This window comes from Pan paniscus, chromosome 14, assembly GCF_029289425.2.
Source record: "Pan paniscus chromosome 14, NHGRI_mPanPan1-v2.0_pri, whole genome shotgun sequence".
In the NCBI taxonomy this organism is placed as follows: Eukaryota; Metazoa; Chordata; class Mammalia; order Primates; family Hominidae; genus Pan; species Pan paniscus.
The window spans coordinates 54,908,439-54,933,358 of NC_073263.2; the positions used below are offsets into that span (position 1 = coordinate 54,908,439).

At 35.6% G+C, this 24,920-nt stretch overlaps 1 protein-coding gene and 1 long non-coding RNA gene across 2 annotated transcripts in view; one reads left to right on the top strand and one right to left on the bottom strand.

The window, feature by feature from the left end:
* LOC117975605 (uncharacterized) overlaps window positions 1-24,920 on the bottom strand; it is a 257,347-nt gene that overhangs the window by 132,305 nt on the left and 100,122 nt on the right. The window lies entirely within an intron of this gene.
* On the top strand, window positions 22,929-24,226 carry LOC100982952 (prostaglandin reductase 1-like). The gene has a single exon (XM_034936768.3). The coding sequence runs from the start codon at window positions 23,118-23,120 to the stop codon at window positions 24,102-24,104; it is 987 nt and encodes a 328-aa protein (XP_034792659.1). The 5' UTR covers window positions 22,929-23,117; the 3' UTR covers window positions 24,105-24,226.

The window sequence follows — 24,920 nt, forward strand, 5'->3', positions numbered from 1 at the left end:
TGAAACATATTTGTGTAATTCTGAAGGATTCAGTTGTGATATAAAATAAGTGCCTTATCAATAGTCCAATGACTATATTTAGGCAGAAAAAAATGACAAGATAACAAATGGAAAGGAGTCATACGAGAGGAAGCCAAAATCTTATTGAAAGCAAGACCTGAAAGAATAGAAGACTAGGAAAGAAAGGCATATGGATTGAGGGAGAACATTCAAAAAATGAATAGAACATGCCATAGAAGATAACTTTGAAAGTCCTGGAGACCATTTTTCCTGTTAATGTAACCTTTAAAATCACAACTAAATTATATGCAATATTTGCAAATCAGTAAGTAGTACAAGCCAGACAGAGGAGGGATTGAATGGCAGAAGAAACGATGGCAGAAAAATGGAATAGAACTTTCAAACAATATTAAGGAAACAGGTGATCAAACAAAATAAATGGTCTAATTGCTACCTAGAAGAGTGTTAAGGTAAAAGTTACTTTACTTTAACAAATCTTGTACTCTTCTGTACTAGTCTCTGCTGCCCTAAGAGTCTGGCCTTCTGAATTCCTCAACTTTCTCTGTCCAGGCATCTTGGCTAGTTATTGAATAGTTTCCCAGTCATCTGCCTCCTCTATACAGTTCTGAGGATGCCAAAGAGGAGGTACATGACTCTTCTTTTCCTAGAGGAAAATTTTATAATCCCTGAAAAGCTACTAACATTGATTAAACCTTAATCAAACAACAAATTATATCATTTGCTGGGGGGATGGAGTAAGCATTGCCAATGAGAGTGGTAAAATGCTGCTGAAATACTTAGAGAAAATGCTCATTTTTTCTGCATTCATATCAATATTGTTTTACCTTTCAGTGTTCATTTGTTGTGGGTCTGTTAGGTTGATAGTCATTTTAAGGTAGAACATTTTATAAACCAAACAAAACTTGTTCAAATGCTACTGTCAATTTTTTTTTTCAAAAATGAAAATGAAATATTAAATGAATCACTAAGTAGCAGGTTAACATTGCCACTTAGGAAAAAGCAGAAATAGCTTTAAATATATATATATATTTAAAATTCTCTACTCACCCCACATTTCACAAACGTCATTCACAAACACACACACACATTTTTGTGTACATAGTCAGATAGTTTTCTTGTAAACACAAAAGGATAAACTTTCTAGCAAAGTGATGGCTTGTATTGGTTCACATTTAAGATGCTTATATTAGATAAATAAGTGTTTCATCTGGTAGCTGGTTGAGCCATTTCACTTGCCTACTTAGAATATTAATATTGCTCTCTTTTTCCAACAAAAATGATGACTGTTTCTTACATGAGGTACGTTTCCTCCACCTCTTCTGTGCAGTCCCTAAATTTAAGTGACGTTAATTACTGGACAGATCATTAATCATTATCTATGGATACTAGCAAACAGGTAAATCATGGAATCCTGAAACTTTAAAAGTCATCCATTAACTCCATGTAAGTTGATGGCCAAATTCTTCTCATATAATATATTCTCAAATAATATTTATTAAAATCTGCATATAAGGTGGATCTTCTTTCTACCTGCTCAATTTATTTTCAGGGGACGCACGCACGCACGCACGCACACACACACACACACAGTGAGAGAGAATATAAATAGTTAAATTGTAGTTATATAAAAAAAGATTTTAAACTTTTTCACAAATGAAATATTCCATTCTTAAACAGAGTAATTGTCTTACTTTATTCAAAGCAAAATGAAGTTAAAGCATGATGCTTTAATATTCTAGATTTATATTGCAGATAAATTGGCATGCTAAATCTTTCCAAGATTAGGGCTATCCTTTTTACCAGTGTGAGATAATACAATGCAAAATATGTGGTATTGTATTTCAGAGAAAATCTTGCTATAAACTACACAGGATCACTGAGGGTGAGGATATTTTCTCTAAATAAACATGTTTATGCCTTCCATATGAGATAAAATCACACATCTGTGAGTTAGCTTGCTCTATTCATGGGGTAATCCTGCCTCAAAACATCATCTTACAAGTTTGACTTTCTACTTGGAATGCTTATTAGAGTCACTTTTTTGTGTGTTAAAACTCTAGAAAGCTCCTCTTTAAATGCAAATATGTGACCCAGGAGAATACATTCATGAATTCATTGTACTTTCATGAGGAACACTACACCAAAGGATGAAAATGCCATCTAGGTGCCAGAGAGGAAAATTGTGTCAGTAGTGTGGCAGGTAGCATACTATTTAATTCGTTTATTAACACAACTCTGTGGGTTAATATTCCCATCATACAGATGAAAAAAATATAAGATTAAATAATTTGCCTAAGATCACACAGCTAGTAAGCATGATTTATTTTTCTTTTATGTCTCTGTGCATTGAGTGCTATTCTATAAAACTATTGATATGGCTAAAAAAAACATTTGTTGTTGTAAAATCATATTGCCATACTAGTATCTTCTGATGAAAGTTCACCCAGCTGAGAGTGGTACACTTGGCTCAAGTAGCCTAATATTTGGTACTGTACTCCTGTCATGGTTGCCAAAGAAGCTACTCCTCATGATGTTTTCTCGTTTTAGAGTATGAGGAGGTGGAAGTACAGAGTGAAAGGTTACTGGGAGGTAAGAGTCACATAAGTTTACCTGAGAACTGCAAAGTGCGCGTGGGAGGCTAATGGAGAACCCAAGTTCACTGGTGATGTTATGTTGTAAGAAGTAGAAAGCCAGGCGGTGGGAGCTCAAAATCATCAAGGCAATGTGCTGCTTCTTTTGCTTCTAAAGAGAGTATTTACAGAAACAAGAGGGGTTTACAGAGAAAGTCTATGTAATAACAATTTTTCACATCCATGGCTGTGGCAATTTTTTGATAATTTGTGTTAAAAAGAAATTTGAGTTTCTCAAAAAGAGAAGGCTGAGAAGATGACTTAATTACTATCTTGAAGTATATGAGGGATTGTTACAGCATTTGGAAGATGACAACCAGCTGTTCTGTGTCTCCAAAGAGGAAAACAAGAGAAAATGAATTTGCAAAGTGGCAAGAACTTAGACTAAAGACAAGAACATGATTATTATATAATTTTCTTAACCATGAGGACTATTCAATGGTGAAAGTGGCAACTTCTAGGGGAGAGGGGTGTGGACTTTTCTAAACTGATGTTTGGGGTGAACATCACTTAGTACCCTCCCTCCCTCTGAGCCAGAGATATACAATATTGAGAACAAAATTACTGGGGCACATCTGAGATGTCTTTGACACTGCCTGACCTTTATGATTTTTTTCACAGCCTCTTTAACACTAAGAAGTTTTTTAAAAAAATAATTCCAGGTAAAATTAGTTTTTCCAAACCCAATGATGACATTGATAGCAGAATATTTACCTTTTTCTCCACTGTGACTCAATTTTGAACATTCATGGTCACAAAAGAATGCCGTAGGAGTCTTTAAAGTGTTGGTGAAACTCCAGGCATGTTTATCTTGCTACATGGTCATCACTATACATATTTCATCAGTGAGATGGAGTTTATATGTGGATAAATAAATTTCTTATTATAATAGGTCTCTTTTTGTTTCACTAGGATTCTCTATGGTTTTAGCATAAGATTTTCTTTGCAAGTTGAAACTCACAGAAAGAAAAATATTCTATCTAGAGAGGAAAAGATTCTGGAAGATGTTTGATCACTTTGGAAAGGACGGTGTGTGTGTGTGTATTCTTAAGTTCTAACTGATAAACTGATGAAGCTGATGCAAAATCACCTAGGAGACTCCACAAAGGTGGGGAATAACTTTGGCACTCCTGTCAAGGAACCAACATGAATCTTTTTAAAAGAATTTGAAACAGTGTTGGAATAAAACATATAATTTTTTGTTATCTTAAATTCACATTTTCTTGATACTTTTTATATATTTTCCTTTTTTCTGTTTTAATAAAAATATAACTACAATATACATATTTCATAAATATAACTGAATGAATGACTAAGTACATATTTTAAATAACATAATACAATCATGGGTAAACTTTCTCGATCACCTTTGGTTAAAAGATTAATTTCCAGTAGTAGATTAAGTTTTTGAAACCCTGAACAATGGTAGGGATGTAATTCCTACAGAGTGGTCCTTGTGACTTATCAGCTTTTTATTTATCAGCTTCATTTTTGTTGTGCTTTAAAAAATGAGATATCATTGTTCTTCATTGTTGTCTTTACCTGTATTTCAATGTATATGAAGTGGAGGATTAGCATAGTTTAATGAATACAATGATGTTACTTCTTTGGCAAGAAAACCCATATTTCTCTTGATACTACAAAATAGCCCTCCATGTACTTTTTTTATACCAGTATGAGTTGTTTACCTGTCAGCTGATAGCAAATAGATTTCTTGTTAATGGCTGGTTTATAATTGAATGCTGCTAGCTAATCATTAAAACCCAAGAGATCAGAAAGAACAATTTCTTAGGCTCATGGCACCTTGGTCTGGAGTTTTTAAAAAAGCTCCAGGTATGTATATATTTTTTCATGTAAATTTGCTCCTAGAGTAGAAAGGTAGTCTGCCACTGATGTGTTGTTCATTATACATATTTCGTAAAAAGAAGTCCCTTTTTTGTAGAATTTCCATTTTAAGATAGCTAATAGAGACATCAATTCTATGGAACGTACTGAAAACAAGGGGAATCTCTACAATGTTTTAAAATTTAACTAGAAATACCTACACTAGAGTGTGTGTAGATAGATACCATCTATCTTAGCACAGAAACTCAATAAACAGAGTACTTGACATTGCCAACACTTCCTACCACCCTTTCCTAGCAAATTTGAATTTTTATTCTAAGACAGTATTTTAAATAATTACTCCTCAATTTCTAACAAGCTATTTCCTCTCTCCTTATGACATATTTAAAGAGAAAATCAAGGCAATAGAAAGGAAACCTCATCTTTCCATTCAGGTCCAATGGGAGAACAGAGGAGGCAGGTTGAGGGGATACCCTCTCTGAAAGACACTGGGAAGACGACCAGAGACAGAGCCTTTATTTCAGTTTGCAGAGTTGGCAGGCTTCTGCTGTCCCCCATTGTCTTGGTTCATACAGAAAACTCTTATTTGGGAAACTGAAACATATCAATAGCCCTTTTTAGAAACTGTATCCTGGCTTGCAAACACCTGAATCTGACTCTCTTTCCTAGTATGCAAATTCCACATTTGGTGTGTACAAGGTTAGAGTTAATATCATATTAGGTATTCTTAAATACATAGGTATGTACAATCAAACACAAATATGCATACATAGACATATATGAATATACTTCATAGAGATTTAGAATTTCTAAGGGCATTGGGTTATGTTTTGAGGACCTAATAAGAAAATTTCTCCGGATCCAGTCAATAAAGCAATGAGTTATCCTGAACCTTTCCTGATTGCTAGGCAGAATAATCCTCTAAAACTTTTTTGCCCTTTAACTTTATAAAATGCCTGACATTTAACAACATTAGCTGATGGCAGAAAATGAGTGCTGCTCCGTGTGCTATATCCTGGAACATGATGCAAGACATAAAAAGAAATCTGGACGGAAATGTTGCCATTAGTTTGGAAGTTACTGTTTAATCTGAGTTATTTTGGGGAAGAAAATGACTCATAGAAGCTAAGTGTTCATACAGATTGTGATTTTGTAGGAGGTTGGCATGGCTCTTCATTAATCTTATTTCAATTAGAACTCTTCACAGCCTGCAATTAGAATGTTGCTGCTGTGATGAATCCATACTGTACATGTATCTGCGACTGTTTTCTAATGAAGAAAAACAGGCCACTTGGCATTTTAAAGACAAATTTTCATTTTGGGTAATTCGATAAATGCTTGTGCTGTGCCTACGCTCTCTACACCCCTTGAATTGTCCCTCAAAGCTAGAGAAGAGTTTTCGATTAATCCTAATCATGTCAAACATAACTCCTTCACATCTTTTAAAATGTGTTTTAACTGTGATGGAACACCTCCATAATAACTTGATATTTGCACATAGTTTAGACTAGGGCTCTGCAAACTTATTCTTAAAGAGCTAGATATTAAATATTTAGGCTTGCAGGACATATGGTCTCTGTTACAACTACTCAGTTCTGCCATGGTAGCTCAAATGCAGCCATACACAACTTACAGACAACTGAGTATATGTATTTTTCAATAACTCTTCATTAAAAAAATAGCTGGCTTATGAGACATAGTTTTCTGACCCCCTCATTTAACTATTCGCTGGAGCATGGGGATGTGGAAAACATGTTATCACTTTCAAATATTCTACCTAAATTATTTATGTTCTTTAGTCAAGTTTATCTTATAGGTCACTTTAAATGCTGCTATTTTCTGGTGTCTCTGGAGAATTATGCATGGATTTGTATCTTAATGCATATATTCTTTTATCCCTGCTTCACACTGGCACAATGAGCCCAACTGGGCATATTGTTATTCTCCTTCCTCTCTCATAATTTTAATAATCAGAGTATGACTTTTCTGAGGTATTAAAAATGTCACGATATAACAACATAAGCATTGCTCCCTCTTCTAATAATGCCCTACTAGTGTGATAGCCAGTGTCCCACATTTGATGGCACGCTCATCCAGATATTCAAATGATCAGCTAATACTTACTATGCCAAGCACCTTGATAGATACCATATAAGATAATGCGTGTCTTGGTCCTAGAAGAGAAACATAGAAATAGACTCTCAAGGAAAGCAAATGCCAGAGAGTATGCACTCCAGTTTCTCATCTCAGAATTGCAATCTTTTTGAGAAAGCTAGATTTGCAGTTAGTGAATGGTTAGTAAACAATATCAAGCTTTGTAAACAAGTATTGCTTATTGAAGTGTAGCTGCTAAGTACTATAACAATGCAAAAAAACATTAGGGGGATGCCAGGCAGGATGCACATGTAGTAAGAGAGGAATCAAATGTCTTTGAGACTCAGAGAATGTGGGCATAACAATGGCAATTTATTCTTTTGGAGTTTCAATAGAGCTTGACTATAGGATGATGCATCTACCACCATTCATTCATTTACTCACTCATCCAACAGTTCATTCAAGGACTTCTCCCTTTTCATTAATCATTTATGATGCGCCAGGCATGGCACTATGTTGAAACAAGAGAGCACTAGAACAGAAGCTCACAAGGGAAGATGTATGTTTGGTGTAAGGAAGACAAAAGAAGGGAAGCTGAATAGAGTCTGCAGAAGTCAAGAAAGATTTACCAGAGGTAGCATTTAACTTGAGTCTTGCCAATAATGCAAAGAGAGATCATAAGAAATAGTCTAGAGAAGACAAGAAAAGCAGTGGCAAAATGTATTAGTCTGTTCTCATGCTGCTGAAAGGGACATACCTGAGACTGGACAATTTATAAAGAAAAAGACGTTTAATGGACTCACAGTTTCACATGGCTGGGGAGGCCTCACAATCATGGTGGAAGATGAAGGACGAGCAAAGGCACATCTTACAGGGTGGCAGGCAAGAGAGTGTGTGGCAGGGGAAGTGCCCTTTATAAAACCATCAGATCTTGTGAGACTTACTCACTATCACAAGAACATCATGGGAAAAGACCCACCCCATGATCCAATTATTTCCCACTGAGTCCCTCCCATGACACGTGGGGATTATGGGAGCTATGTTTCAAGATGAGATTTGGGTAGGGGCACAGCCAAACCATATCATAAAGTAAGCCTGTTCTTACCCAAACTGCATTTGGGCTTACCTTGTGATATGGTTTGTCTGTGTCCCTGGGTATTTTACATGATGATGTAGTAGAATAAACAATGGACTAGAATTTATAAAGCTTTATAAACATATAAAGTTAATATTAGCTCTAACCATAAACTTGGCTAGAGATAATAAGGGTGTTAGAGTGAACATTAATTTCAGAATGAGATAGATTCAGAGATATATTATGATTTTATCACTTACTTAAAATGTCACCTCAGGGAAGTTGTCAAAACTCTGAGTGTCAATTTCTTTATTTTGTAAAAAGAGATTAATAATAACTATGTCACCTAGGCTGTTTTTAGGTATGAATAACCACACAATAGCTTCAAGATGGCACTTCGATGACTTCAAGATGGCATGCATCCAGACATAACAATGTCAAGAGGAAGAAGAGAAATGATAATTTCATGTGGCTTGCTTTACAGTGAAGACAATTTCTCAAGAGCACCTCATTAGATTTTCCCTTACATCTCATTGGTCAGATTTGACAACTTGACCATTCCTGAATGGATCATTTTCAAGGAGAATCAAGTAGAATTTGAGCCACCAGTGGAGCTGAAGATTAGGGCAGGATTTCCTGAGGCACCTGGCTCAGTGGGAAAGGGCTGGGAACTTACACAAAAACAAAATTCTGGTAGAAAAGAATGAGAAACAGAATCAATAGTGTTATTCTTATTATTAGGATTAAAATGGATCATGTTGAAAAGAGCATTAAACAGCACTTGGCACAGATAAGGTTCTTAATAAATGATAACTAAAACTATTATTAATCTTAATTCTTGCAGATTCAATTTTCTTAACTGGAAAATGTTCTCTAATTTTTCTTCCAGCATTAATATTCTATGCTGATTTTACTCATTCATATTCTTATGGGTGCCAATTTTATTCATTCATATTTTTACATATGATCTTCTTCTTAAACCCAGTTTTATTGAAGTGTAACTTATATACAGCAACATGTCAGATCTTAAGTAAAATGTTTGTTGACTTTAGTCAAATAAATAAATTTTTGAACCTGCCATCTAGTGGAACGTGTCTGCCATCCCAAGGGATTTCTTCATTCTCCTTTCTAGTAACCACTCCAAAGGAAATCATTATTCTCATTTCTATCAAAAATTTTGTCAGTCCTTGAACTTCATATGAATAAAATTAGTAAGATTATGGTCTTTTGTGTTGAGACTTTTTTCACTTAGTGTAATGATTTTGAGATTCTTTCAAGCTGTTGGTTATTTTGGTGATCATTTCTTTTATATATTCATGAGTTAATAGATATTTATTTGTCAAGTGTTAATGAAGCAGTGTGTATATTTGTGTTCAGCCATTTTTATAGAAATATACTTTTATTTATCTTTGATATATACCTAAAAGTACGGTTACTGGCTGATACCTGAAGTTTTGCAAGAAATGGCCAAACATGGCTGGGCACGGTGGCTCACGCCTGTAATCCCAGCACTTTGGGAGGCTGAGGTGGGAGGATGATGAGGTCAAGAGATTGAGACCATCCTGGCCAACATGGTGAAACCCTATCTCTACTAAAAATACAAAAAAATTAGCTGGGCATGGTGGCATGCGCCTGTAGTCCCAGCCACTAGGGAGGCTGAGGCAGGAGAATTACTTGAATCTGAGAGGCAGAGGTTGCAGTGAGCTGAGATCATGCCACTGCACTCCAGCCTGGTGACAGAGCGAGACTCCATCTCAAAAAAAAAAAAAAAAAAAAAAAAAAAAAAAAAAAAAAAAGGAAGAAAGAAAGAAAAGAAAAAAATAAAAGAAATGGCCAAACATTTTCCAAAGTGGTTGTGCCATTTTACATTACTACCAGCAATGAGTAAGAATGACAGTTATTACAATCATCATCAATACTTCATATTGTCTTTTTTTCCCTGTTATTCTAGTGGTGTGAAATGAAATCTCCTTCGTGGTCTTAATTTGCATTTTTCTGTTGCCTTATGATGCTGACCATCTTTTATATACTAGTTGGGCATTTATTAATCTCCTTTTGTGAAGTATCTTTTCAAGTATGTTCCCATTTATTAATGTTATTTTAAATTATCATTGATCTAATTGTGTCCTCTGTGTATTCTGACTACATGTTCTTTTTCAGATACTTCTATTTCCATTTTCTTACTAGTGTCTTCTGATGAACTGAAGTTTTTAATTTGAAGAATTGTAATTTGTATTTTTTTTCTGTTTAGTCAGTATTTTTTTGTGTCCTATCACAAGGATGCTCTGCCGATCTCCTGTATTTTCCTTCTGGAATTTTTAGAATTTTAGTTTTTTGTATTTTGACATCTTTTCCTATAAATACTTCTAAAACATCTTTGTTTATTTCTTATTTATTGACCTATTAATATTTTCTATTTCTTAAGTCAATTTTAGGAATTCATTTTTTCTATAAAAATATCTTTTTTTCCATTTAATTTTTTAAAAAAATTTTTATTGCCATAGATTCTTGGGGAACACATGGTATTTTGTTACATGAGTAATTTCTTTAGTGGTGATTTGTGAGATTTTGGTGCACCCATCACCCAAGCAGTATACACTGCACCCAGTTTGTAGTCTTTTATCCCTAACCCCCTCCCACGCTTTCCCCTTAGTTCCCAAAGTCCATTGTATCACTCTTATGCTGTTGCATCCTCATAGCTTAGCTCACATTTATGAGTGAAAAACTTACGTTTGGTTTTCCTTTCCTGTGTTACTTCACTTAGAATAATAGTCTCCAGTTCCATACAGGTTGCTGTGAGTGCCATTAATTCATTTCTTTTTATGGCTGAGCAGTATTCCATATATCACAATTTCTTTAGCCACTTTTTGATTGATGAACATTTGGGATGGTTCCATGTTTTTGCAATTGCAAACTGTGCTGCTATAAACATGTGTGTGCAAGTATCTTTTTTGTATAATGACTTCTTTTCTGCTGGGTAGATACCCAGTAGTGGGATTGCTGGATCAAATGGTAGTTCTACATTTAGTTCTTTACAGAATCTCCACACAGTTTTCTGTAGTGGTTGTACTAGTTTACATTCCCACCAGCAGTGTAGAAGTGTTCCCGTTTTATCACATCTGTGCTAACATCTATTCTTTTTTCATTTTTTGATTATGGTCATTTTTGCAGGGGTAAGTGCTATCACATTGTGGTTTTGATTTGCATTTCCCTGATCATTAGTGATGTTGAGCACTTCTTCACATATTTGTTGGTCATTTGTATATTTTCTTTTAAGAATTGTCTATTCATGTCCTTAGCCCACTTTTTGATGGGATTATTTGCTTTTTCTTGCTAATTTTTAAAAACTCCTTGTAGATTCTGGATATTAGTCTTTTGTCAGATGTATAGATTGTGAAGATATTCTCCCACTTTGTGGGTTGTCTGTTTACTCTGCTGACTGTTCAATTGCTGTGCAGAAACCCTTTAGTTTAATTAAGTCCCACCTATTTATCCCTGTTTTTGTTGCATTTGCTTTTGGGTTCTTGGTCATGAAGTCTTTGTCGAAGCCAATGTCTAGAAAAGTTTTTCTGATGTTATCTTCTAGAATTTTTATAGTTTCAGATCTTAGATTTAAGTTCTTCATCCATCTTGAGTTGATTTTTTTAGAAGGTGAGAGATGAGGATACAGTTCCAAAAATATCTTTTGATTTAGGATTTTATATGTAGATTTATACATGTGTACACAAATATAATTTGCCATAAATAACTGTAATTATATACATGCATTTTTAAAAGATGTATTTTTTCTTCTTTCCTGCTCCCTACACAAATATACTCCTATATTAACCACATAATCTATTTGTCTATCTACCGACCTACCAACTTATGTACCTAACTACCTATCTATCTAATAATCTATTTATCCTTGAATAGCTTTCTTGAGTCTTTGTAGTTAAATGATATCTAGGTTTGACAGAGGATCCTTGAGTTGCAATGTCTTCTTTCTCAATTCATACCTGCTCTTCTACTTTTTTCTAAGTTCCAGTATTGTAGGGGAACAACATGATGTAATTGTGATATTTTCTTCCATTTCTCCCATTTTTTGCTTTTATACTTTCATTTTTTTGACATTTGTTTTCCCTTGTCTTCATTAGTGATGTGGAAGGCATGCACCCTCTTTTTCTTCTGTTTATTACCTTTAAGTAAAAAAAAAACTTTTCTGAATCTGTTTATCTAATTATAAAGAGTAGAGTTGCTATTTAATCTATTCGATATAAGATGAGAACTACTTATGCTTTCTTCCTTCTCTTTTTACCCTAATTTTTACCTACTTATTGTTTAGTAGGTAAATGTGTTTACTTTTTCTTACCTTCACGATTATTTTGGATTTTTAATCTTTATGATAAAAAGTTTACCAAGGTAGATCTAGAAATAAGTATTCTGTCTTGAATTTTGCTAGGAAAGTTCCTTTTAAATTTGCAAACTCAATTTTTACTTTTACTGGTAGATAGTTTTTCTTGTGTTATTTACATTTTCATTGCATCTTGCTTTTATTTTGAAATTCTTTCTAAATGTATACTGGATCTGTCCTCGAAGCCTCTTACCTTTCTTTGCATCGTTTTCATTGTTGTCATTTTTACCTCAGCTCTTTCAAGGTAATATTTATACTTATTTTTATTTCCTGATTTGTGTGTGTGTGTGTGTGTGTGTGTGTGTGCATGTGTACAAGCGTGTGTGTGTATACCTGTTTTGTAGAGTGGGTGGTATGGAAATACCTTCATTGTATAGACAGCTTTAGATCACTCTATCCCTCATGTAAGCTTCAGTGGGAACTTTCTCACTCCTTTGTATGTAGTAGTTCATATTTTAATGGTACCCAATAACACTTCTTGGTTGATGACCCAGTGTGTATTAACCTAATAATATTGTTAAATAATTTTCCTTGGTCTTTAAATACTCTTCTATCCTAAATTATTCCCAAGATATAGCACATCAACTACAATAAAAAGAGATTTAACTGCAAGGGAAAATTCTCAAAAGCCTGTAGAATCAGTTTTCATATTATTCACATTTCCTTCTTGGCGGTCAGCACATCGGCTTCAGTTGTGAATCATTCTACGTGAATATTAAAATACTTATGTTCATTTTTATTCTAAGTGCTTTAATGTCACTGAATTTTATGATCAAAACATGTTCTGTGGGGTGGGACATATTCCTTATCTCTTTTAATAGAGGAACAGAATATTCTTGAGAGGTTGGATGACTAACCTAAAGTCATACATCAATTAAACAAGGTGTTCCATTTTGAACTAAGCTTTCCTGACAGTACTGCTTGGGGTTCATGCTGCATTTTAATGTAGCTCTTAAATATGTATGAAATAATTCTTAGCTTGCCATGCTGGGTTGCGTGTCTAGAGTCTCCATTCATTCAATCTTTTGCATGCCTGATGTCCTATCATTTCCTCTCTAAGTTGCAGCTTAAAATTATCAGTAAAAATGCATTGTGCATATTGAACCAAATACATAATCAGATTTGAATAAATGTCCTAACTATTAGAATCAAACTTTCTTCTTTTCATGTCGGTAACATTTGGCAACATTTAGTCTTTGGGATATTGGATCACTAGTTTGTTGTTTGCTTTGAATATTTGCTCCCACACATTGTACTGTGAATACTTTCTTACTATTTACTTGTGACTAAAGTGATGAAGAGAATAATTGATTTGTATTTTTAGAATTTTAATGGACAAATGATATTTCTACACATTATAAAGCCATTTTCTATTGTGAACCAATAATTTTAGTGCTAATTGCCACAGATAAATTTACTTGAGAACATGTTATAATCTTACAGAAAATCTGCATGCCACCCATCTTGGTAATGATATGTACATATCACTAATTCTTATAACCACTGACATTTTTCCATGCTATTACCTATTAGTAGTATATTTAAGAAATGACATAGTGAATGAAAGAGTCCATAAATTAAAGACACGAAGCCCATAAGACATCTACTTGATACATCATCCAGAATAACAACACCAACATACAAAAAACAGCCTATTGAACCATAAAGTATGGCCGTAGATTGTACTGATTGAATTTCAGCAAAAGAGATATTAACCTAAAAAAATCATCTCTAAGTTGTTAGGTTCTATCATCAGGAGAATGAATAACTAAAATGTGATAGATATTTACTATGGACTACTATGCAATGATTACTATAAAGGCACATGCACATGTATGTTTATTGCAGCACTAGTATATATAGCAAAGACTTGAAACCAACCCAAATGCCCATCAATGAAAGACTGGATAAAGAAAATATGGCACATATACGCCATGGAATACTATGTAGCCATAAAAAAGAATGAGTTCATGTCCTTTGCAGGGACATGGATGAAGCTGGGAACCATCATCCTCAGCAAACTGACACAGGAACAGAAAACCAAACACTGCATGTTCTCACTTATAAGTGGAAGTTGAACAATGAGAACACATGGACATAGGGAGGGGAACATCACACATCAGACCCTGTCTGGGGATACTGTGAAAGGGGAGGGAGAGCGTTAGCACAAATACCTAATGCATGTGGGGCTTAAAACCTAGATGATGGGTTGATAGGTGCAGCAAACCACCATGGCACGTGTATACGTATGTAACAAACCTGCACTTTCTGCATATGTGTCCCAGAACTTAAAGTAAAAATAAAAAAAAAAAAAGAAGCAATGAACTGGCTGTGTGTGCAACACCATGCTCAATTCTTAAAATGTAGATTCTAGGAAGAGGAGTAAGAACTAGAACTATATGAATACCACTTAGGTAAATTAAAAACACATTGATGCACACTTACAAACAGACATACAATGTGCAAAGGAAATTTACATATCAAAAGTCATACATTGGTCACATTTGAATGGATTTTTCTGTGGAATAGGGGAAATTGAATGGGGGTCAAAGATGAAGGAAAAAATGAAAGAAAAAATTTTAAAATTACTTAGAGCCTTATACGGACTAAGGATGACAGCATGCCAATAGTTGAGGATTATGAGGATTATAATTAACTCAACTCTCTTTACCATTAGGGTAAATCTGTGTAACAATGTTGCCCTTCTGGAAAGACTACTGAATTGAGAGTCAGAACACTTGCCTCTCGTATTTTCTCTGCCATATTTGCCATGCTTACTGCCTGGCAGTACAAATTTGACTAAGCCATATCAATTTTTGGACCTGAATTTCCTCTCTCCAAGTGCAGGTATTTGATAGTATGCTCCGCAAAGCATCTTCTGGCTTTAAACGTTGATATGAACATGTTAATTTACTTATACATATAGCAAGAGTTACACACATATGTATGATTACTAGAAGCAATATAGTTAATATTTATTTTTAAAAAAAGACTGGATAGAAGCTCTTTTCTCTTTTATCAATATTAGGCAAAGAGACTTCCTATCCTGCCTAGGACAAAACCCCTGCTGATATGGTTTGGGTGCATATACTCCCCATTTTTTGGGTGCATATATCCCCATTTTTTGGGTACATATACTTTGATGGTACTCTTGTGAAAACAGTAGAATATGTGTTGTTGAGGTAAGTTATGGCTATGTCCAAGGATCAGGCATTTTCCATCCTAGGCATTCTAACCCAGAGGTTGGATTAGAACTTTAGGAATTGTTCACTATTGCAAATAAGCTGTCAGAACAGATTTGCCTTCTGGATGCACTCCTTATGCCTTGCTGTTCCCTGCTTTGTCATTCATCTCTGATATCAGAATCTGGCTTTCTTATCTGCCTGACTTTTTGGTTTGTTGTATAGTTCTGGCATGGATGGAATGCTTCTTAGGCATATTTGGTGGTGGTTGATTGCAGCTGCTACTCCCTAAAAGCTTCTATAAAGGAAAGAACTGAATCTGCATCTACTGCTCTGTGATTCTTCACTGCCCCATATCCCTTTGCTTCCACCACACCACCCCAGTTCATTTTGGCATTCTGGTCTCTGTTGGGTTAAGAGATATAGAACAGGTACTCGGTAACATTGATGAAACTGTCTCACTGTCGTTCAAATCTTGGATTGGACTAAGTTATATCAATAATTCCCATTTGTCACATTCCAGGAACACCAATGTGCTTCCACTTTCCTGGTGGAAGAAAAACATGTTAGATATATGACTGGTACTACTTTCTTTATATAAGTCTTTTCAAGATAAGATTTTCTCATACACATATTTTTTTTTCTTTATTTCTTTTCTTTCTTTCATTCATTTTTCTTTTTTTTTTTTTTCTTGAGATGGAGTCTTTCTCTGTCACCCAGGGTGGAGTGCAGTGGCAGGATCTCAACTCACTGAAACCTCTGCCTCCCGGGTTCAAGCAATTCTCCGGTTTCAGCCTCCTGAATAGCTGAGATTACAGGTGTGTTCCAGCCACCACATCCTGCTAAGTATTTTTTTTTTTTAAGTAGAGATGGGGTTTTACAATGTTGGCCAGGCTGGTCTTGAACTCCTGACCTCAAGTGATCTGCCAGCCTCAGCCTCCCAAAGTGCTGGAATTACAGACATGAGCCACTGCACCTGGCCTCATACTCATATTTTTAAAAGTAATTTTAAAGGGCTTTAAATATTTCATAGTAACTTAAAATTTTTTTTTATTACAGGAAAAAAAACCCATCAACAAGTGGGTGAAGGATATGAACAGACACTTCTCAAAAGCAGACATTTATGCAGCCAAAAGACACATGAAAAGATGCTCATCATCACTGGCCATCAGAGAAATGCAAATCAAAAAAATTTTTTGAGGAACTTTTTTCCTCTTGACCTCTTTCTTTCTTTTATTTCTTTGTGTGTGGTATGTATGTGGAAAATCTGTCCTCCCCCATTATTAGAGAGTGAGGAGAAGACTTCTGATTTTAGCAACATGGAAGACTGTTGTAACATTGACCTCTTACTATTAGAAATAAAAAATGTAAGTCCATAGAAACAAAATGAAATACAACAAAACTTAAATACCTGAACACTGAGCTAAAAAAAAGAAAAGAAAACATAAATATCCATGTCAGAGATTAAAGCCAGAGCAGTAAGCATCCATGCTGATGTCACAGCACACTGGGGTCCAGAACTGCTGGTCATATGGCCTAAGGTCAAGGGCTGAGGTTCTTATATGCATATTGGGACAAGAGATAGGAACCTTCGCTTGTAGAAAGTGGGGAGCTGGCATTGAGACTTAGGCATAAAGCAGGACCCTGGAAGCACTGCCTGGTCAGTGAAATTCTGTACACTCTGCTTAAAGTCCTGGAGGTGGGGTGAGTCTCCCATAAGTAATCAAAGCCACAAGTTGTACCATGTTTGGATTATGTGACCAAATTTATATTTTTGGCATGGTGTGAAAATCTTCAGGCCAAGAAATTAATTGTAAAAATTAGTCCCATACTGATAAAACCTATGGATTTTTCTGTAGAAGCAAACACATCATCACTCCATAGGGAATCTTATACAACCCAGACTACATAGAACTCCCAGAGTTAAAATAATCCCTGGTAAAAATTACAAACCACAGGAGGAAATGATTCACTACAGAGAGCCAGAAGTTACCTAGCAAGAACTCGGGGGAAAAATATGAAAGATATTATAAAATACTTATGATTAAAGTGATTAAAGGGATAAAATAAAAATAAAATAAAAGAACAGAATGTAATGAGATTTAAAAGCAGGCAAGGACTAAACAGGGAAGGCAGGCTGTGAACCCTCATATATTAAAATGTTTTATGTTCTTCTCCATGTTTTGTCATATACAACTATGTAATTATGTTTGTATTATAATCTTCTGATTTTATATATCTCACAGGGATCAATTCCCTTCTAACAAATGCCAATAAAACCGAATCCCTACATTGCAAAATTATTCCAATTCCATCTAATTATTACAAATAATCAAATTAACCAAGTTAAATACTTTTTTCTTATAATGAAGGTTGTTACTTATAGTAATGAAAAATGTCTAAGAAAGTATCATCTTTTTAAAGATCCAAGTTGTCTATATTTATTTCTTTGGAGCAAATAAATTTCACAGAAGAAGTGTTTAATCAGAGGCTATGTATTTATATTCTCCAATACCACAATACAATAAATTACCTTATTGCACATTCAAAGTAAGTAATGTTTTATGTATTTTAAAATAAACTCTCATGGACACTAGGATTTTTTTAAGGCCCCTCAACTACAAGCACTGACTTTAACAGTCTTTTAGTGAGTGTTTTATATTTTATTTCATATTCAACTCTTTGATTCTAAATTCAGAGCTGTGATTACTACTTGTCTCAGTTGAATTTCAATGCTGGCCTTTCCTATTGTCTCCTAAATACTCAGTTTCTTACTTCTGTGAAGTAGATTTCTCATACCTTATAGAATTCCAATCAACATTTCTCAGGACACTGCATTCTTTCAAAGCCTTTCTTCCAAAGTCAAAAATGCTTGCATTGTTTCTCTTCATAAGCAGTGTACTCTTTTGAGCATTTCAAATCAAATAATAAGTTGATAACTAGATTCGAGATGCTCCTAAGCTTTAATCTGATTTATCATACTTGGCTGAATTTTTAGGAAAAGTTCCAGGAGAAAACATGAATGAAAAACAAAAAAAAATTTTTAAAGCCTTGTCTTTTCATAAAGACTAGCCAAAAAACTCTTAGAAAAAGAAAATAATGTGGCATGAGGATAGAACTTTTATTATTTTTTATAATGAAATTGTCATTATCCCAATCAGTATCAGTGTAATTAAAATCTTTCGTGGTCGATATTTCAGCCTTTCTATGGTTGTTCATTGTTAGTCTTAAGAAAAGTGACTCCCTTCAGTTTCCCTAGGTTATTTTTATATAGAAAGTGCCATTTCCAAGACTAGGTAGATTCCAGTTTTTGAGAAAGAGAGCGAGAGAGACAGTGAAGGAAGAGGGAGAGACAGAAGGGGAGATAGAGAGATTAGACATTGCAATGAACAAACTGGTTTTGACCATTAATTACATTCCCTGGATACTTGCTCAATTCACCACACATTTTTTTTTTCTGAATCAACATGAAAAAGACGGGCTTAGTCTGCATTTAAAGCATTTCGTACATTACAATGATCACATGCTACAGGATTTGTAAGTGCTCAAGGATGTGTTCACAGCTAGGGAAGTAAAGCCGACATAAAGAAATGAAATCCAGTTTCTGTCTTCAAGACACTTACATTCTTGCATAAAGTCAAGAAAATACTAGTAGGAAAAACAATACTTTATATTGGTTGTCTTCTTTATCTGTAGGATGTCAAACAACCAAATCATGGTGTTAATTTTTTCTTGTTCAAAAGACTTGGTTTATTTAAATTCTCTGTTGGCTTTGCATGTCACATAGCCTTTCTTACTCTATCAGAGGACACAAACTTGTAGCCTGAAGATGTTTTGTGAGACTTACATAATAATACTCAAAATTTTGTATTTGTTGTCAACAGTTAAAAATTGGGAAAATGGTAAAAAATTCCAGATTTCTGAATTTTCTTAAACATGCCAGTGATCCATTGACAGTGAATCTATGATTCCACATAGGAACAGTGAACTTTAGAGAAGTATGGACTGCCTTTTCTTTCTTTTTTTTTTTGAGATGGAGTCTTGCTCTGTTGCCCAGGCTGGAGTGCATTGGCGTGATCTCTGCTCACTGCATGCTCCGCCTCCCAGGTTCACGCCATTCTCCTGCCTCAGCCTCCCGAGTAGCTGGGACTACAGGCGCCCACCACCACGCCCGGGTAATTTTTTGTATTTTTAGTAGAGACGGGGTTTTACCGTGTTAGCCAGGATTGTCTCGATCTCCTGACCTCGTGATCTGCCTGCCTCGGCCTCCCAAAGTGCCGGGATTACAGGCATGAGCCACTGCACCCGGCCTGGACTGCCTTTTCAAGTTGGTTTTACAGTCTCCAATTACCTATAATTCCCACCTAGCCTGCTTTATTTACTCATTTATATTAATTGTTTACATTTATGAATTCATAAACCTTACCTACACTAGAGTCACTTGAAGAATTTTCTAAAATATAGGAACCCATATCTTCTTAATACTGGGTCTTGCTCACAAAGGTTTAAATTTATGGGTCCATTAGGATGTAGTCATTGTGGTATATGTGTGTGTGCGTGTGTGTATACAAAACCAAAAAACAGGTAGTCCTACTGCGTAACCACAGCAGAGAACCATTGCTGTGGTATTTGAGGTTTTATCTGCTATTTTACATTTTCAATGATTTAAACATTAAAAAAGTATATTCCTTTCTATTCTGTTTTTTTTTGTTTGTTTGGATTTTAATTTTGTGGCACTAATCTGGAACATTAACCATACTGCCTAGTATTTGTTGAAACTAGAAAAAGCATGCCGCTTTATATGAACCAGGATTTGGTCACAGCTTGGTTGCCCAGAACCTTGTTCTGTTTTGCTTTTGTACCTAGAGATGGCTGGTCTCAAGGGGAATAATTATGGTTAATCAAACTCATGGAAAATTTGTGATTATTAATTTACAGGGAAAAAGTTTAAAATAAAAACAGAACTTCCAAACAGAAAGAAACTTTCTTTTTCCATTGGTTGGTAAATCCTCGCCCTGGGATAAAAGCCTACATGAGAATTCATATTATGATCAAAATACTGTTTGTGAGCTTGTATTAGAGCAAAGTAAGTTAAGGTTAAGTGTCATACTGAGCGGTGAAGCCAGCTGGGTTTCTGGGTGGGGTGGGGACTTGGAGAACTTTTCTGTCTAGCTAAAGGATTGTAAATGCACCAATCAGCGCTCTGTGTCTAGCTAAAGGTTTGTAAACACACCAATCAGCACTCTGTAAAAATGGACCAATCAGTAGGATGTGGGCGGGGCCAAATAAGGGAATAAAAGCTGGCCACCCAGCTAGCAGGGCCAACCCACTAGGGTACCCTTCCATGCTGTGGAAGCGTTGTTCTTTCACTCTTCACAATAAATCAATCTGCTGCTCACTCTTTGGGTCTGCACTACCTTTATGAGCTGTAACACTTTCTGCGAAGGTCTGTGGCTTCACTCCTGAAGTCAGAGAAACCACGAACCCACCAGGAGGAATGAACAACTCCAGACGCACCACCTTTAAGAGCTGTAACACTCACTGTGAAGGTCTGCAGCTTCACTCCTGAAGTCAGCAAGACCGCAAACCCACCAGAAGGAAGAAACTCCAGACATATCTGAACATCAGAAGGAACAAACTCTGGACACACCATCTTTAAGAACTGTTAACACTCACCACGAGGGTCTGCAGCTTCATTCTTGAAGTCAGCGAGACCAAGAACCCACTGGAAGGAACCAATTCCTGACACAATACCTGTTGAATTGACTGACCAGAACAATGTCTGCTACTCATGGCTTCCTGGACATCTATCTCATTACAACTGCAAATTCTGCCCTGCAAGCTGAATTGAAATTGGATTTCCTCAAGCCTCCAGAGACTTGCATTTGTGGATACTTGTTAGTATGGGTCTCCTCAATATATGGTACTTCTCATCAGTTAGGGGTTCAATTTTACGAGTTTAATTTCAGACACAAAATTGCCTTAAAATTCTGTGGGCATCTTACTATACATCTCTGCTTACTAAAATATTATGAATTACCTTTCTGTGAATAAATACCTTTCATGCTCTACTGAAGTGGAAGTTCTTTGAGGGTCAAAGTAAACCAGATACTTTGCAAGTCCCTTTAGGATGTCACACATCCTTCCCCAAACCTGGCAGAGCTCTGCACATGGAGAAAGAAACTAGCATTCCCTGAACATTTGTTATGGGCGGGCATGTGATCTCATATATATATTTTATCCTTGACAGATTTTATATAATATCTCATGATTTTACTATCCTCATTTTGTAAATGAGATAATTAAAGCTGAAAAAGATTAAATAAATTGTTTTATTTTGCAGCTGGTATATTCTCAGAGCCTGGATTTAAATCTGTTTCTTTGACCTCAGATTGTGTGTGTGTGTGTGTGTGTGTGTGTGTGTGTGTGTGTGTGTGTGTGAAGGAGATTCTGGGTCTATGGAAGGTTGTGTGAGAAAGAGAAATTGTGCTAGGTTTCCTTCTAATAAATATATCATTTTGCCTCATATATGATCAATAAATGTGCTGGCTGTTTGATTTATGATTGAAAAAAGTATTAATCACTTAATTATTTTCTTACAGCTTCTACATGTTTTCATTTACTTTTTATAGGAATTTGGGAAATGGGATGGATTTTAATTGTTTCAATCATTTAGTGCTTGGCAGTCTGAGCACATAGTAACAGCTTAATAAATAGCTCATGTGGGAAAAAGTGAAGGGAGTTACAGGGAGATTTCTACTTTATAGCTAGACTTAACAGGTATAAATACCTAAAGGTGGGTTGAAGCATTCTCTCTTCACTCAAGAAACAAAACAATATAAAATTGTATTTAGTATGGTTATTGCTACATGGAAAGATCTAGAGAAAGCATTCGCTCTTTAAAATGATTCACTGCAAACATATTAGAAAAATGGGAGACATTTTGTTCTTCAATGGAATGAAAGTTTTTAATTTTTTTTTATAAAATCAGTGGGTGGATGTAGACACCTGTATCACTTTGAGCAATTTCAAATCAGGTAACTTAGAAAGCTTAGGAAGTTGGGAAAAGACAGGCTTGAAACATACCTACTTCACCTGGGGCGATATCCTACAGCTTTGCAGCACAACTAATCAAGGGTGTTGAGAGCAGAGAAAAGCAAACAGTAGGTTCTTGTGTTGCACAGCAAACTGCTTCTTGATAACTAGAGAGAAACCTTAGAAAAGCTCTTCTGTTACTATTGTGGCCGACACCCTACAGGCAGCCTTTCTGCTTTCACTCTGGTGCTCTATCTGCAATAACTGGTGTAGATATAAGGGAATGGCTTCAGATGAAATTGGGTGATTGCTGGAGATTAAATCAAAGTCTCCTAATACACCACTTTACACTGCATGTTTAGAAACAATGTACAACATCCCTTCCCAAAGCACCAACCACTGAATTTCAGCAGTTATTTGAAATTCTTTTTGAATAATGAAGACATAATGTCAATATCCAATGGAATCTTGATATAATACATCCATGACTCTTATTAGTTCTTATTCATAATTTTATTTTTATAGCAGTTGATTTTCCATAGTTTATGCATATTACAAAATTTAGCTTATGGATGTGACAAAGTGGCATATTTTATTACCTATATAAAATGTCCTCTTCTAGAGTTTTCTCTTTCCTTGTTTTCCTAAGGCAGTTAATTCATTCCTAAAGATTATTCTCAAAACATTGTATTGTGGTCTAGTTTTTAATTTTTATTTTTCCATTTTCCTATCAAGCCCATTAAAGATCACCATTTAAAAACATTCTGTACTCTATAAAGAATTGATGGCAGTCCCAGCCGCCTTCCCCAGGCAGTGGAACCTTCAGGCTCCTGAGCTTCAGGATGGTTCGTACTAAGACATGGACCCTGAAGAAGCACTTTGTTGGCTATCCTACTAATAGTGACTTTGAGTTGAAGACAGCTGAGCTCCCACCCTTAAAAAATGGAGAGGTCCTGCTTGAAGCTTTGTTCCTCAGCATGGATCCCTACATGAGATTGACAAACGAAAGATTGAAGGAAGGTGATACAATCATGGGGGAGCAAGTGGCCAGAGTTGTGGAAAGTAAAAATGCAGCCCTACCAAAAGGAACTATTGTACTGACTTCTCCAGGCTGGACAACGCACTCCATTTCTGATGGGAAAGATCTGGAAAAGCTGCTGACAGAGTGGCCAGACACAATACCACTGTCTTTGGCTCTGGGGACAGTTGGCATGCCAGGCCTGACTGCCTACTTTGGCCTACTTGAAATCTGTGGTGTGAAGGGTGGAGAAACAGTGATGGTTAATGCAGCAGCTGGAGCTGTGGGCTCTGTTGTGGGGCAGATTGCAAAGCTCAAAGGCTGCAAAGTTGTTGGAGCAGTAGGGTCTGATGAAAAGGTTGCCTACCTTCAAAAGCTTGGATTTGATGTCGTCTTTAACTACAAGATGGTAGAGTCTTTGGAAGAAACCTTGAAGAAAGCCTCTCCTGATGGTTATGATTGTTATTTTGATAATGTAGGTGGAGAGTTTTCAAGCATTGTTATCAGCCAGATGAAGAAATATGGAAGGATTGCCATATGTGGAGCCATCTCTACTTATAACAGAACTGGCCCACCTCCCCCAGGCCCACCCCCAGATATTATCTATAAGGAGCTTCGCACAGAAGCGTTCGTTTACTACCGCTGGCAAGGAGAAGTCCGCCAAAAAGCTCTGAAGGACTTGCTGAAATGGGTCTTAGAGGGTAAAATCCAGTACAAGGAATATATCATCGAAGGATTTGAAAACATGCCAGCTGCATTTATGGGAATGCTGAAAGGAGATAATTTGGGGAAGACAATAGTGAAAGCATGAAAAAGAGGACACATGGAATCTGGAGGCCATTTAGATGATTAGTTAATTTGTTTTTCACCATTTAGCAAAAATGTATACTACCTTAAATGTCTAAGAAATAGTACTCATAATGAGTTTGAGCTACTTAACAAAATACATTTAAGTGGTAAAAAAAAAAAAGAATTGATAAGAAAAGTTGATTATGGATTCTTACTGTTTTTATTATAATTTATCAAATTATAATGATCATTATTCACATAATAAAAAATTCCAATATTTCTTGTACCTTACTCCACAAGAGCTATGAAGTTGATCTTATTTGGTACCATGAGGTGTCTACAAATTAATATTTTTAATCCAAACAATAGGATACATTTTATCCAGCTGTTAATATTGAAGAACTTATAGCTTTTAAGTTGGAGAAAGGGCTAACATTTATTGAGCAACTTCTTTGAAGAGACTAGCACAATATGCATTTCACATACATTACTTCATTTAACAGATCCAATTCTGTGAGGCAGGTGTTAATATCCCCATTTAGCAGACAAGAACATGAAACTTAAGATATGTTAAGTAACTTGTCAGGTTAAGAGTCTGATTCTAATGCCTATGCACTTGCCACTACTCTTTCATTATTTTTGCAAATATTTATATATGTGATTTTAAAAATTATGTATAAAATGATCATAGTTGTAGATATGCGGCTTTATTTCTGAGGGTTCTGTTCTGTTCCATTGATATATAACTCTGTTTTGGTACCAGTACCATGCTGTTTTGGTTACTGTAGCCTTGTAGTATAGTTTGAAGTCAGGTAGCGTGATGCCTCCAGCTTCGTTC

Bases quoted from the DNA above. Each gene is read 5' to 3' on its own strand.
- LOC100982952 (XM_034936768.3), top strand. From the start codon at position 23,118: ATGGTTCGTACTAAGACATGGACCCTGAAGAAGCACTTTGTTGGCTAT.